Source organism: Ictidomys tridecemlineatus, chromosome 11 (assembly GCF_052094955.1).
Source record: "Ictidomys tridecemlineatus isolate mIctTri1 chromosome 11, mIctTri1.hap1, whole genome shotgun sequence".
In the NCBI taxonomy this organism is placed as follows: Eukaryota; Metazoa; Chordata; class Mammalia; order Rodentia; family Sciuridae; genus Ictidomys; species Ictidomys tridecemlineatus.
In genome coordinates, this window is record NC_135487.1 from 24,557,796 (window position 1) to 24,574,178 (window position 16,383).

General features: G+C 40.0%; 1 protein-coding gene across 3 annotated transcripts; it reads right to left on the reverse strand.

The window, feature by feature from the left end:
- Positions 1–194: 194 nt before the first annotated feature.
- Positions 195–15,832, reverse strand: Sfpq (splicing factor proline and glutamine rich). Of its 3 annotated transcripts, XM_078025896.1 has the most exons (13): positions 14,907–15,832; positions 14,129–14,317; positions 13,511–13,812; positions 13,319–13,414; positions 12,211–12,407; positions 12,032–12,116; positions 11,259–11,376; positions 10,546–10,594; positions 10,346–10,467; positions 4,812–7,983; positions 1,644–1,691; positions 430–513; positions 195–291 (listed from the first exon to the last, which is right to left on the reverse strand). In XM_078025896.1, exons 1-10 carry the CDS (start codon positions 15,720–15,722, stop codon positions 7,846–7,848), a joined length of 2,112 nt encoding a protein of 703 aa, XP_077882022.1. In that variant the 5' UTR covers positions 15,723–15,832; the 3' UTR covers positions 195–291; positions 430–513; positions 1,644–1,691; positions 4,812–7,845. The 3 variants fall into 3 exon arrangements, with proteins under 3 accessions (XP_077882022.1, XP_077882023.1, XP_077882021.1); XM_078025897.1 differs by lacking the exon at positions 4,812–7,983; XM_078025895.1 differs by having other exon boundaries at positions 1,644–7,983.
- Positions 15,833–16,383: the final 551 nt, after the last annotated feature.

Sequence of the window (16,383 nt, forward strand, 5' to 3'; positions counted from 1 at the left end):
CTTGTAATCCCGGTGAATCTAGAGGCGGAGACAGACAAGTTAGCAAGGTGCTAAGCAACTCGATGAGACCCTGCCTCTAATAAAATACAAAATAGGGTTAGGGATATGTCTCAGTGGTCCGGGTCCCCGAATTCAATCCCTGGTACCTCCCCCAAGCAAAAAAGAATGCTACATAAAATAAAAGCACAATCCAAAATTTTTCAAAAATGACTTTATTAATGGCAAATAAGTTGTCCATCATTTCTCCTTATATGCTTCCTCATTGGTTTTGTGGACACAGCTCTCTTGATCCTGCAATTAAAAGACCTGATTAATTCAAGACAAATTCTGATTTATGAAGTTCTCATTTATTTTTAAATAAACACCAATACCAACTGAGTTTCCTAAAATTTAAATCAAGGAATATATAGTAAGAATCATTCAACTTACCTACACATTTTGTCAAACGACTTGTGGTTTTCCTTCTTGGTTGGCCCATGCTGTCAATGTCTGGAGAACAAATATCTGATCCACCTACAATTAATATGGATTAAAAATAACATTTGCCACATTAACTTCTAAAAATAACATTTGCGGGGCTGGGGATATGGCTCAAGCAGTAGCGTGCTCGCCTGGCATGCGTGCAGCCCGGGTTCGATCCTCAGCACCACATACAAAGATGCTGTGTCTGCCAAAAACTAAAAATAAACATTAAAAAAAAATTCTCTTTCTCACTCTCTTTAAAAAAAAAAATACTTTGAAAAAAAATAGAAATTAGTTCATACATTTTACTTTTGTGTGTGTGGGCAAGGGATGCCAGGGATTGTACTCACGACATCTTGCACATGCTAAGCAAATGCTATACTACTGAGCTACATAGATTTCCCGGTCATTTTTTGAGACAGGGTCTTTCGATGTTGCTCAGGCTGGCCTTGAGCCTACCATCCTCCTGTCTCAAGCTCTAAAGAAGTTCAGATTACAAGTATCACTGCACCTGGGTGTATCATGTAAACTTTATTCATACACAAACAAGAGATGCATCTTTTGGCATAAGGTCCAAGCAAATTTAACTATTAATCAAATAGCAAAACCTGCCCCATACCAAAACTATTTTCTTACACTTTCTTCCCAGGTAATCATGGCATTGTCCCTCTTCCTACTAATTCTTCCATCTACTACATAAATTAAAGTTTATGGAGATTTTATGTACCCATCAATTCAAGCTCTTTTGGTAATCATTTGTTATTTTATAAGCATGTTATCTTTTTTTTTTAAATTTTTTAGTTGTTAATTGACCTTTATTATATATGGTGCTGAGAATCGAACCCAGTGCCTCACTCATGCTAGGCAAGCACTCTACCAACTGAGCCACAACCCCAGCCCAGCATGTATCTTTTTAAAATTTTCCTACTTTTATAGTAAATATTCTACATTATCATATCCCACCAACCTCCTTCAGTGCTAGAGATCAAACCCTGAGCTTCTCACATGTTAGGCAAGAACTGCACTACTGAGACACACCCCCAGTACTCAGACAATGTTCAAAATAGACAATACAAACAGAACAAGTCTCACCCTCTCCCATATTTCATTGGTTATTTTAACCAATGAAGATAAATCAAGCCCCAAATCCACTAGAGGTTAAGGTTCCAAAGGACACTTACTTCAAGTGAATGAACATTCCAATATCAGCCAACATCAACCATTCTTACCTAAAGAATAATAAGAAAAAGTTAATATAAAAGACAAGGGTATAAAATAAAGGCTTGAAAACGCTAGTTAACTTCAAAATTTAAAGAGTAAAATTCCAGAGACAAAGATTGGGGTAAGTTACAGCATAAAAAAAATAGGAAGAAACTTCATGGGGAAAAAAAATCTAAAATTATTTTTTGTGTAAGTACTAAGTAGACACCAGAATTAGAATGAAAACTGCATCTTCTTTTAAAATGCAAAAGTCTAACTCCTATTTTCACCAGTCTGAGCACAATGAAGTTTGACTGCAACCCAAAATATACTATCCCTTATGTGAAGGTATGTGACAACGTTCACCTCACCCAGTATTTTATCAGCTCTCTTTTCATATGAAAGCACATACCCTGCTCCCCATTCAAGTATGCCTTTCATTCTCAGGTGGGCTAACCACCTTCAGCAGGAGTCCTCCAAGAGTGCCTTACCCACTTCCCACAGTACACAACACTGCAGTTGTTACCCTGCAATCCTATGTATTTGCCTCTTCTTTCCCCTCCAAGTCCTCACTGAGTTTTAAGTTAGGGCAAGGAAGCTATGCCTTACTGGGACAGCAAGGAACCCAAGGTTTTCTGAGGGAGAAGACATTCACCTTCACACTATATGCCTGGCAGGGCCACAGTGCACAAAACAGAAAGCTCAGCCTAATTCAAGTTCCAGGTTTTTCTTCTTCCCTGTATCATTACTGCCACAGGTATATGAAATATAATTCCCTGTTGCACATGTACCATCCATAAGGGATACTATATCGTTTTGCATTCTTCCCCATTCTCCAGATTATTCCTGTCTTATTCTACGTCCAGCCCCCCTTTCACCTTTAAAAAAAAAAAAAAACTTTTCAGCACTGGTGTTCAAAAGCAACATTTTATGGTTGATGGTTTACCAGCAACTGTGAGATTTCCACAGTTGAGTCTTAAAAATTGCCAATCATTATCTAGCAGCAATGACAGATGATTAGGAGCAGTCAAATCCTCTAATTCTTTCCCTAATAGGCAGCCATTTGAGAACTGCACTAGCTGACAGCACTGAAACATTATCAGCTAAAGCCAAAACCAAGTAAAGGCCCAGAACAAACACCCCAGCTCTCTAAAACCTGTCCAGAATCATTAAGGGAAAGGCAGTAAATAATGCAGGACTGTAGATCATGTCACTGCAGCTGACAATGATTAACAATAGGAGACATGCAACCCCCATTAATGTTAAAAGTCCAAAACTAGTCACACGCATCCCTTTTATTAGGAAAATGAAGACTATTATGCGTTCTTTGTAGGTTTGCAACCTTGCGTGAAGAGTACCCATTGCATTTCTTTGATCTTTCAGAAAGCACCGGTATCTGTTCCAAGGGCCTAACAGTACGAAAATGCATTCTGGCATCACACCTCTGAACTCAAGAGTGTTCTCATTAAAAAGTAATTTTGGTTTGTTTGTTACAAGAAAAAAAGATTATGAAATACAATGCAAGCACCTCGGTATAGAGCGTTATTACTGAAACCCACTTAATTCCCAGCTTTTTGATTGAGTGCTTTTTCAAAAAGTCACAATTCATAGCTACATACAAATTAAAACTAGTAAGAAAAGACTTAAGTCAATGGTTTCTTTTCTGAAGTGCAAAAGCCGATTAATCTTGAAGTAAGCAGAACAAAGCAAAATTAACCCCCACCCCAATGATGTTCCTTAAACCCATATATTATACCAAGTAGTTCTCTGAACATTGTTACTGACTGCTAAGAAATAAACCTGAGCTTTTAGTTCTGAACACCCAGTCACTAAACCACGGCAGCAAGCGTTGGGCCACCGATTTAATGGATTATGACACAGGAAATCCCCCATGAGGGTTCTATGCAGTTTTAGTGGTACTCATGTCACTAATACTGAAAATTGTTTGATCTGCATTGTATTAATACGAAGAAACTAAACTAGTCACCAGTTGCTCTTTTATCTAACAGGAAAATCAGAAGTTGTTTGCTTGAATGAACTACAAATCTGTAGAGTACAAATCTGTCCCCACCCTGTGACTTACTTGCCAAAGAGCAAGCCATTTTTCTTCAGACAAATGAAAGAAAATTCTCATAGTTGTGAAGAGTTTTCACCGGCAATTATGCAAAGTAAACCAAACTTTCCAGTTACAGAGCAGAAAGCATTAAAAGCTGTTTCTCATGCATACTAGCTAAAAACCAGAGACCAGAGTTAAGTTGGATTGAGGTCTGGAACAACAGTCGATGCAAAGCTAAGCAACAAAGAAGGTGCTTTTGAAGACTTATGTTTTCTTGTACCTAAACATTTTGGACTGTAACATCACATCCCTAAAGCTAAGGGAACCAAGTTCAAAAAGCTACTCTGAACAAATGCAGTCAGTCACTCTACAGAAAACGACGAAGTTTTATGATTGGGAATGATTCCCAAAATGTATTCAACTATAAGCAAGTCAATATTTCACACCACTTTCCCCCAGGTTTAGAGTATAAACGTATTTAAACAAGTCACATAACTTGAACTATTCACGTTAGATTCCCATCTAAGCCCAAGTTAGTAACAAAGGTGTTCCCATGAAACCCATTACAAAAAAAAAACCCTGCAGTTTAGTCTGAGTTCACTCAACTTGCAGAATAATTACCAAGATTGCATAATGAAATTACTTATATTGCTGACCTTTGAGCAGGTCAGTATGCTACAACAGAGACTAAATATCACATGCCATATGGATCCATGCTATATGGTCCATGTCAAGGTGCTAAAAGCACCCTACTTCCCTTCCCAAGTATGGTTTTGGTTCCCTCTTCCCCACACCACTGATGTGTTCCATGTTCTCTTCATTTACAATGCAACTATAGAAAACCACACAACTGAGTCAGATATACCAAGAACAAGTTTGCACTTTTTATCTGAGAACTGCAACAGCACTGAATTCTGCCTAACAAATTACAGCTCTAACCCCAGACCCACGCAGTTTTGCTATAAGCTAGCTTTATCATACAAGTGTTAGGTGCTGCACTGTAATTTCATTGTCAGAAATGTGATGTCAGAATGCCCACGGAATAAAAGTACATAGCAAGTCACCAAGTTAGATTATATTGCTTGTTACCTACCTGTATGCAGTCGGCAATGAGAATCTTGGAGCAAGCAGGAATACTACATCCGGGTCCTAATGTCCATTGCCATTTGCGGTACTACGTTCCTCACAGTTACGCACTGCAGAAATGCTGGCTAAATGCAGTTATGTAGCAGGCCACTACTTTAATAGTGCATAATTGCAGTCCAAGAACACCACAAAACATTCCGCCACAACTTAGTGGCTTGCCCAAGCCAAGTATCTAAAATTTTTTTCTGCCATAATATGCCACTTATAAAAATTGCACAGGCGTAACATTACAATTTCCCAAATTGTTGTTTGTTTTTATCAGTGATATAACACATCTAAAAAGAGTGGTGGGGTTTATATTCTTAGGAGTTTAATGTTCTAGGCAAAAAGGATTGTTTTTCACTAAGTAACGTGAGCCAATGGGTTAAGTTTATATAGACACCTATGAAATACACTAGCATCTTCAAAGAGAATGCAGTTTTTAAAGATTTGGAGACATAAGGTTCAAAAACGAGGTGTTCCTCTTAAAAATTATGAGAGAAAGGGAAGAGGAGGAAAATAGGGGCAGGATGTTTCTTTAAATGAGAAAAATGGCTAATACTTCCAAAATTATTACCTTCCATTTCCCACCCCAAGTTTCATCATTGACTTTTAGAAAACTACTCATTAAGATTTAAGTTCACATTAAACTAAAAAACTATCATTTACATTGCAAGACTTATTGAAAGTCCATTTGAGTAGCTTTACAACCCTTGGTACACTGCAGTTTCCATGATAAAAGTCAAATATTCAGTTGAAACTCAGCAACATTATTTGCTAAACAACATTTAGCAATTCTACAGCCCTTAGTAGGCTATCAAAAGCCACAACTTTCAGGAGATTATTCATTAGCATCCTTCACCACTCTTCAAAGGTATAGTACTACCAAAAGCTTATTTTAGGGGTCTGTGCCAGCATCCCTTATAAAGAAAGGCATGTAATCTGAAAAATAAACTGAAACATTAATTTTATAGGCAGATTTTCCCATTTCCCCTCCAGCCCCCACCCACATACATTCAAGTTCACCCTTGTGGGTGTCCCATGAACACCCCTAACTTTCTTATCATTATAGAGTCCCCTACTATACAATTCAAATGGTAATGGACTACTTTCAAACCAACACCCTTGTTTCCATACACAAAATCCCATGTGTGCATCACCCATTAATGACTTGGGACAAAACTTCCTCCTTGTTAAAAGAACTATCCATTTCCAAATGTGTTCAGTGAATAAAATTAGCACATTTTCTCAGGAGATTCTCTCCCTTAATTAACACACCATGTACCTGTCAGCCCTACAACCAGAATTTGGTGACATGCTTTTTACACTTCAGTGTTTTTCTTAGATAATTATCCTGTTTTCCTATGCAGAAAATACTCAGTTGTTTCAACAATAGGTCTCCTTTTGTACTCAAGGAACAATACTAAACTTCAGCATGGTAATAAAAGGTTTGATTTAGAATTTTTCTTTTGCCAATTAGCCCCAAGAACAGAGGTGAAAAGGATGAAGATATTCCAAAGTTCTATAATGTAGAGTTGAATGGAAACATAGCTAAGAACAAAGCTAAACCATTCAATTACTTTACCTACTGTTAGAAATTGTTCCTCTAACATATTTGCACTTGGAAATCAAGCTCCCTCTGTACTGACAGACAACAGTAAACAATCTACTTTAATATTGAATCAAAAAGTCTTTTCCTAATGGAAGGAAATTCAATGAAGTTGACAATTAACTGACAACACCATCGAAACATTCCAAAGCTTTATGGTGGAAGGAAGGGGTATTTGTACTGTGTAGCATGAGCAAGTCACTGAGATTTAGTGCTACATCAAAAAGCAACTATCTAAAAACAGGTGAACAAATTTATAAGAATGGTTATCTGCAACCCTATTTGTTATTAAAAGTCACCACTAGCTCTTAAGAAGAAAACCAAGATCTTTATAGTCCTACAGATTTTTCCCAACTGAAGTAGCACAAGGTGTAAAAGTTAAAAGACTATGAATGTAAATATAACTAAACCCATTTTACAGTTAACTAAACCTTACTTTACTTTTTCAAGTTGAATTCTTCAAACTAAGCCCCAGCTTTATAAATCACTTGAAGTAATACATGAAAAGGCTTATGTTTAACAATCTTTAATTCAAATGTAAAAGTTCAATACAAGCCATTTGTAGGGCTTGGGATTTGTTGTTCTTTTAAAAACAAGAATAGGGGAAATGCGACAAAATGATCTTTCCACTTTTTTCAAAAACTTCCAAGGATAGATCATAGGGCCATAAAAGATCCATTAACCAAACCCACTTTCTCCCCCTACCAAGTCTTATACCCATTCCATAATCTTAATACATATTCCTGAATGAAGATTTACAGTTCAGCTTTGCTTACATAACCATTTAAAAATACTTAGCACCAGCTTGCTTCCTATAATGCCAAACAATCGTGAACTACTTCAAATCTGCATTTCTTCTTTTTAAAACAAGGGGGCAATTACTTGTAGAAAGCAATACTTAGCCTCCACATACATTTCCCAGAAATGGCATATGCCTGCCATTCAAAGGCCTCAACACTCTCATGCTTTCAAAGTGGAATACCTAGCCTAATGTGCATAGAAGCATGAATGGCAAAGTTGAAGATCAGTATTATAACTATTTTTCTATTTATTTGAAGCACAGTAAAAAAAAAATCGGTACACTTTGGAAATTCGGTGGCACAAGGTACACTGCCATTAACTTGAGGGACATTATACAGTTAAAAAAATGAAAAAAAAAAGAAAAAGAAAAAGGAGAGAGAAAAGAAAAAGTAAAAAGAAAAAACTTTTCTCCTGTTTCAAACACTGCATTACATAATTTTACCTGCCCAAACAGACCATTTACAAATATTAGGTCAATAAACTGCTAACATCCATAAAAAGGTAGCTTTCTTACTAAAATGCAAGAATTTAAAAGTGGTATCTAAACAAGAAAAGACAAAAACAAACTGGAATGAAAGCCTAGATATCACATCTAAAATCGGGGTTTTTTGTTTGGGCCTTCATACTCTTCTCTCCCTCTACCATATCCTGCTGGAGTTCCAGGGCCCATTCCTCTAGGACCCTGTCCACCCACAGGCCCCGCACCTCCCTGCCCAAAGCGCTCAGTACGCTATTGGAACAGTAATCAACAGTTCATTATATGTAGTTGATGTCCATGTGTGTTAAGTAAATATTTTAGAAGGTTCCGTAGTCAACGTTCGTCGATACAATCACCAATGAGTCGATCCACAGGTACCGGGAACATAGAAAGGAAAAAAGGGTAATTTGAAAATTAGTTTACGATAATACATGCTTTGTGGTATGTTCCCACTTGAGCCATTCTCATACACCTGTTTCAAAGAACAGATCTTCCCTGTAGTGCTAAAAAATTTAAGAATTAGTGCAGATGTGAAAATCCATTCCAAAATGCGTTCTAAGAAATTTCACATCAGATTAATCCAATGAAAACTTGCAAACTCTCACTTTCAGGGTATGAACAGAAAATTTACTCTCCAAGTAAGCCTAACAAGCCCAACCAGACAGAGTCAATTCACTCAATGAAGTGACAAGACCTACTCACCAGTCAGTGGCATGTGCTGCTTAAGAAACCTTGTGCTTTTCAAGATCTTAAGACACATCTGCTAAGTTGCAGAAATCTTAAAAGGTTGAAAGTTTTAATAAAATGCTACCAGACTACAAAAAGAAAAAGCATAAAAAAACTAATAGATTTAGTCACTTAACCGGCACAGTAACTTGATCAAAAACTTGTGTTGCCATATTCTCACAGGTACACCACCTTCAGAGCCATCACTATAAAACCAGAGACAATTATGTTCACTTTCACAGTACTATTCTGCATTGTTGCAAACATACAGCCCACTAACAGCCCAACTTTTCCCTGAGGTCTTTAAAAAGTACACTGATACCTTGCTATGAATCCATGCTTTAGAAATTTTAAAAGGCTCCACAAACAGTTTAACACCAAGCTAAAGTGACTGCAGTAAAGCAGTGAGTAGGTTTTAGGTACTTGTCGACTTGAAATGTTATGTACCCAGACAGCAAGACTCTATAGGTAGGTAAGCATAGCCGTCTATTCTGTCTTAAATTCCATTTAAGATAGCCCACTTACTCAGTTTTATTCCAAAGAAAAGACCTAAAATGATTTATTATGGTTTAGCTGCTCTGTGCCTATATGTATAATTTCACCTTCTCCCCCAATACTGTAAAACTACTTGGGAAATCCTCTTGAAAAATTTTTTAAAAATTGTGTTTGGTTTTTACATATTATACTTTATCTCAAAGAGATGAAAATTTGGGGGATTTAAGATTGTTATTAGAACAAGAAAATTCTAGTACTTAGCCACATAGAACCTGAACTGTGGGAACATCATATCAAATTTGAGTCTACAAATTTAATACGTACCTAAACTGTTTTTTTATGAAGCTTAAATACAAAAACATTACCCAGTTTTTAAAATTCAGCTAGATAAAACTAACAGTACATTTAACACAACCATCAATTGAGAGTTGTAACTTTGTCAAAAAGCCTTAGATATATTTTATATTTTAAGTAGATAAGGTCTCATATTAAATTCTAAAGTTTCTATTGATAAAAATTATATGAGCCACATACTGCAGCAGCTTCTTTGCCAAAAGACCATAGGAAAACTAAATCTGATTCAATCAGCTATGAAAATGTACTCTTTTCTAAGCCCACCAAAATTCAGAACTGAGGATTTATAAAGCCCTAATACAGCCACTCATCAATTTACTTAACTGTTCTAAAGCATCTGACAGACTATCCATATAGCTAACATAATAGCATCAAGAAGGTTGAGATCAAATGCACACAATCAGTATGCTTAAATTTATTGTTGACTTTTGCTACCCTGTAGCAAAATAGAGATGTCAGTTTATTTTAGAAGGTGTACCTACAAACAGACCCAACAGGTGGGAAACGACGAGTCAAAACACTAAACAATTCTCTTTCATGGGATAGAAGCCACACCAAATATAGGTCAAAGTTCTACATATCACTAAAACATGCCTAAAGCTACAAACTACAAGGCTGATTCCCATTTATGGCAAATACCAACTTAAAGAATGACAGTTTGCCATGTGATTACCCTCAATTGAGTGTCTAGAATAATCATACATTACCTAACACAGAATTTGGATTTGCCATGCACTGGGGTTCAAAAGTGCACAAGCAAAAAAGTGGAAAACACCTACATGTACTTATTGCCAAAGATAACTCCACATACTACTAACAGCATTGACTCCTCATTGGCAACCGTGTTTAGGTTACCACATAAGAGTTCTTCTGTGTTGCCAAAGTATTCCTCAATATTATATATTTACATGATAGGGAGAACTAAAAGAGGTCCAGTCACCTACTTAAAAACAAAACAAAAACAACAACAAAAAAAACACACACATTAAGTCATGAAAATGAGAATTTCCTTTGTACTACGTCCCACAGGATACATTACCATGTCGCTTCCCATCATGGAACCACTCATAGTTGCTGGTGGAACTCCAGGATTAGCTTCATAACCTATGCCACCACCACCACCTAGAGGTGGAAATTTCTGGCCTCCTGAACCATAGGGATCTAGGAAACAGAAAGAGTGATTAGGATTCCACAACACTGCTCTTTGGAAATAAAGTTGACTTAAATTTTCATGCTTACCTCCCATGTTCATTGCTCCTCCACCACCCATTCTCATGTCTCTTTCTCTCTAACAGAAAAAAAAAAATTATTTCACCTATGCAATAAGCACATTAAGAATGTTTAAGACTTAAAAACTGTAAAGTTCAGAAGGCATTTTTCTTTCAAGCTTAAAAAAAAATAAAAACTCAAGCCTGAAAACTAGCTATTTTCTATTATCAAAAGAACTAAAAAACACCATAACCTTCCAGTTCATCTTCTGGCCCATACAAAGAACAGGAAAAATAAGAACCATGGCTATCAAACATAGTACAGTTGTTTGAAAAAAAAAAAAGTAATCACTAGATCAGCCAAATCAAAATATATATATATGTATACTTTATAAGTAACTACTTGGGGGGGGGGGGGCTGGCTTTACCGGGCAATGAACTCAGGGGCACTTGACCACTGAGCCACATTCCCCAGCCCTGTTTTGTATTTTATTTAGAGACAGGATCTCACTGAGTGCCTTACAGCCTCACTGTTATGGCTGGCTTTGAACTCATGATCCTCCTGCCTCAGTCTCTCAGGCCACTGGGATTATAGATATGTGCCACTGCCCATGGCCAACATTTTAAGGTAGAAAATGACTATACTGTGTGATTTTTTTTTTTCAACTGAGTCAAATTTCACCTTAGGTACCTACAAGTTCTATAAACAACTCCCAATTAGAATGCCAACAAAACCTAACTTACTGGATCCATGTAGCCCATCCGGCTATAACTTTCTTCTCTTTGGCGTCTCATTTGTTCTTCCATCTCACGTTGGCGAATCATCATCTCTTCCTCCCTTCTACGTCGTTCCTCCTCTTGCCTGAAAACATCAATCAAGCGTAAGTAAGCCAAAGTATCAACCTCATTTTTTTAAAATTTAGTTTGAAAAAAAAGCTGGTAGTAATATGTCTAAGAGCCTTAGATGGTGTAAGGACACAGTAATATAGATAGATACGTACATACATAAATAAAGGGTTGGGGTTGTGGCTCAGTGTCAGAGTGCCTGCCCAGCATGTGTGAGGCACTGGGTTGGTTCGCTCCTCAGCACTGATAAAAATAAGGTATTCTGCATCCATCTAAACCTTAAAAAAAAAATCCATTCAAAAAAATAAGCAAACATGGGCTGGGGTTGTGGCTTAGTAGTACAGCATCCGCCTAGCACATGAGAAGCCCTGGGTTCAATCCTCAGCACCACATAAAAATAAATAAAGGTATTATGTCCAACTAAAAAATAAATATTTAAAAAAAAAAAATAAGCAAACAAAACAAACTCCCCAAAAAGGTCTAGAGAGTGAGGCTCAGAGCTTAGAGGCACAACACTAGACATTGTGGCACAAAAATATATACACACACAGAAAACTTGATATCCTTACATTTGATTTTGAGCACTGACACGGATCACCTGAAAAATTGAGTACCCTGTTTCCTAAATGTCAGACTATGAGTACAAAAACAAAGAATCAACAGTATTTTACCTCAATTGCATTTCTTTACGTTTCTGCATTTCTTGATTGTGAAGTTCTTCCATTCGTCTTAATTCTTCCTGGCGTCTCATCAGATCTGAACATTAGAAAATATTATTTTGGTATCACATTAATAAGATCCTGCTAACTCAATAAACTGATCCTACCAATAAAATTCGGAAGGCCTTTACCTTGGCGCAAAAGATTTGCCTGATGCTCATGATAGGCATCTTCCATTTCACTTTCCAACTTGTCTTTTGCATCCTTCATGTTTTTTTCAACTTGTTCCCTTTGCTGTTTTTCCATTTCATCCAAGGACTTCCACCTCTGAGAATATTCATACTCAAATGTGCCATGCTGAGCAAAGCGAGGTGGCGTTTCTCTCTCCCTGATAACACAATATATAAACATGAACCAATTTGTGAAGGCAATATTACTTGTTCCACTTCAAAAAAAAAAAAAAAAGATCTTGGACTAGGGAAGTCGCTCAGCTGGTAGTAGAGCATCTGCCCAACATGTACACTGGGTCTGGTCCCCAGCACTGCAAAAAAAAAAAAAAAAAAGAAAAAAAAAAAAAAAATTTTTCCCTAGTCTATCACTTGCTAAAAACAAAGATTAAAAACTATTTCCTTGGGTTGGGGCTGGAGCTCAGTGGTAGCGCACTTGCCTGGCATGTGTGAAGCACTGGGTTCAATTCCAAACACGATATATAAATAAATAAAAGTCTATTAACAACTGAAAAATTAAAAAAAAATAACTACTTCCTCATCCTTCTTTCTATTTCCTGCACCCCTTATTCTCTTATTTTATTCATCCTACTCATAACAGTGAGTTACAACAATTTAATAAAGAGTAAGAAACTAAGATGTAAAATAAAAACAAAAAGTGATACAATAACAAAATTTGGAAGACAAATTCTGCCTTCCACATTTCCTAATGTTTTCCTCTAGCCAAATTCCTTACCCAGGCTTGTATTTTCCATCCATGAAAACGCATTTCATGCAACTGTAAGCACATGACAGGATTGCATGTGAAAGTACCTACATTAAAAACAGTCATTTAAATGACAGCTTTGAAACCTAACTTTCCAAACTTAAAAGCCAGCCTCAGCAACCTAGCAAGGCCCTAAATAACTTAGCAAGACCCCAGCCTCAAAACAAAAAATAAATAGGGCTGGGAACACAACTCAGAGATAAAAGCACCCCTGGGTTCATATCCCCAGTACCCCACCCGCAAATTTCATCTTTTAAGCAAAACTAGAAAAAATTACTTTTAGAGCAAGTTTCCTTTTCAACTTACTTTTGATACATTGGATTCTTCTGCGCAAGTTTTTCAGGAAGACCATCTTCATCATCTAATTGTTCAAGTGGTTCCACAATGACTGGACGAGGAGTTCTAACAACAAAAATGGTTCATCTTAACTTTGTTCCAGTTTTAATAGAACATTTGTAACAAATAATAAATGACTAGAATAAACCAGAGACAACTTACGTTGTCAGTAGGAAAACACCTTCACTGCATCGTTCAAATGCTTTTCTTGCTGCTGGTTTAGAAGCAAATTCAACAATGCCTTTCCCTGTAGATCTACCACGATCATCCACAATTACAACAGCCCTTTCAATAGGACCAAACTGGCTAAAGGCTTCTTCCAACAGTTCATTGGAAACATAAGGTGAAAGATTACGAACAGAGAGGGCAGCAGCATGTGTGGCAAAGCGAACCCGAAGCTGTCTACCTCTCATGGGTGTATCATCAAGTTCAGCTTTGGCAATTTCAGCCAAGGCTCTAGATTCCTGCAATATTAAAACAGTCACATTAAAGGCTTCATAACTGGCTAATGCTCATTCTCAAACTGTTATAAACCAAATTTCTACTTCTTCCAACTCAGTTCAAATGTTACCCTCAGGTAGCCCTCCCGGACACCACTAAGGGTAGTACTTAAATACCTTAACTACCCGACCACCTTTCTTCTCTTAGGTACCAACAATTACTCACTCTACAGAATATTTTTTTGAAAGAACAATTTATTCTATCTGGTTTTGCGTTCTGCGAAAAACAAAAGCAAAGAAAACCCATCTTTTAATTCTGCATATAATAAATTATACTCACAAGTTTAATAAATCCGAATCCTTTGCCTTTATTGATAAAAACTTCTCCTGGTTCTCCGTATTTTGCAAATAGTCTTTTGAATTCATCCTCTGTGATATCAGCGGGGAGATTCCCAACAAACAACCGACAACGCTGTGTGTAGGTTTTCTCTCCAGGCCTCCTCAAGAGAGACAAGTTAGCTTTAAACCCCTAATGAAAAGAAGGAAATCAATTTTCAGACACCAGTGACCTCTGCAAATTGAAAACCCATGACAAATTCTTGCATTTTCTGAACTGCATGTTTTCTTCGAGGGTTTTCTGGTCCGCTAGAGTCGCAATCATGTCGTACTATATCTGAGTGATTTCCGGCATAATCACTGCCCTATCATTAAAAAGGGTATCTAACAACCCAGAATGCTCCTGAAAATGGAAGCCCTATACCAACATGTACATATACACTGATACATATATATCATGCCGACAGCTTTTACCTAAATCGTAGGAAACATAAACACGGTTTTTATCTAAATCGTAGGAGACAAAAACCGTGACAGTAGCCCGATTCTCTCCAACTCTATACCTCCCGACGTGCCCTACCCTGGATCCAAGGCTCATCACCGGCACCAGACGCGCGGGCAGCCGCGGAACAGAGACCTCGACTCCGCGCGCCCGCCGGGCCGCCCCGCCCCCGCGCGCAGGCGCCCTTCCGGCCGCCGACAAAATGGAGGCTCGCGCGGCGACGGGGGGTGGGGGGCGCCGCCATCTTAGGGGAACCGACGGGTCGCTGCTGGAGACTCACCTCCGAGTCGGAGATCTTCTCCTCGCTGCGGCCGCCGGGCCCGCCGGGCGGGGGACCCTGGTGGTGCTGCTGGTGGTAGGGCGGGTGGTGCTGGCGGCCCCCACGGGGCTCCCCGCCTCCTCGGTGCGGCGGCTTGGGGTGGCCCCCGGGAGCACTCAGGCCCGGGCCGCCGCCGGGCTTCGGCCCTCCAGGCAGCTTGCCGCCTTTGGGGCCTCCGGGTCCCGGGCCCTGCTTAGGCCCTGGGCCCGGGCCGCCCGCAGGTGGAGGTGGCGGGCCGCCGGCCTGGGGGGGAGTGGTCGGGACGCCGCTGGTCGGCGGCGCGGGCGGAGGCGCTCCCGGTGGGGCGGAGGTGACGGCGGGCGGCGGGGTCGGGGTAGGGCCCGGTCCCGGCGGGGCCCCAGTGGTCGGGGGAGTAGCGGGCGGGGCAGAGCCGGAGGCCGGAGGCGCGCTGCCTACTCCGGTAGCGGGGCCGGGCCCCTGAGGAACCACGGGCTTGGACGAATCCTGCGGCGGCGGTGGCGGCTGTTGGTGCGGTGGCTGATGCGGTGGCGGCTGCTGATGCGGCGGCGGCTGCTGTGGCGGAGGCTGCTGTTGCGGCGGCGGCTGCTGCTGCTGCTGCTGCTGGTGCGGAGGTGGCGGTGGGATCGGGGGCTTAGGGCCGCCTGGGCCTGGGCCCATGGGGCCGCGGTTCTGATTGAGGCCCATGCCGGGCGGCGGAGAGCGGAAATCGTGGAGACCGCCACGACCACCGCCTCCTCCGCGACGGTGGAAACCGCCACCGCCACCGCCGCGACTCCGGAACCGATCCCGAGACATGTCTGTGATCAAGGGGCGGTCGAGGCAGAAGCGAAGAAGACGCTCGGGGAACGTGGAGGCCACCTTGCTTCGCACAAAATGGCGGATGACACAGGCGGCGCGCCGCCTTTGTCCTCCTCTTATATAGGCCAGCTTGCCACAGCCCCGCCTACGCCTCGATCGACTGCTGCAATAGCCAATTGCCTGTACGGTACTTGATGACACTACGTTACGAACCACAAATCTTTCCCATTGGCTCCGGGATGAGAGGCGGGAGGCATGGAGCGGGGTGAAGTTTCCAGCTGGCCAATGAGCGTAGAAGGAGTTGGCTCTAGGCCACTGTGATTTGCTGTGAGAAATTTGAATGGCTATGCCAGGTCAATTTTTCTGTAAAAGCAAATAACCAGGGCCTTAGCAGCTCTTTGGGAGAGAGGCATTAGAGGTCTCCTTTCTTCCTTGTTTACCTTTAAGAGTGGTCAGCTATTCTTGCCCAAAAAGACATATGTCCTTTGTTTTAAAGTTAAGTTCAGTACACACTATCTACCCTTATCTCGTGCTGAGCATTAGAGAAAATTTACCGATTCCAAACACACTATTACTGATTTTTACTTGGAAAACTCATAGGAATACTGTATAAAAAGTTTGCATTAGGCTGGAGTGGGTGTGTAAGCTTTGTTCAAAA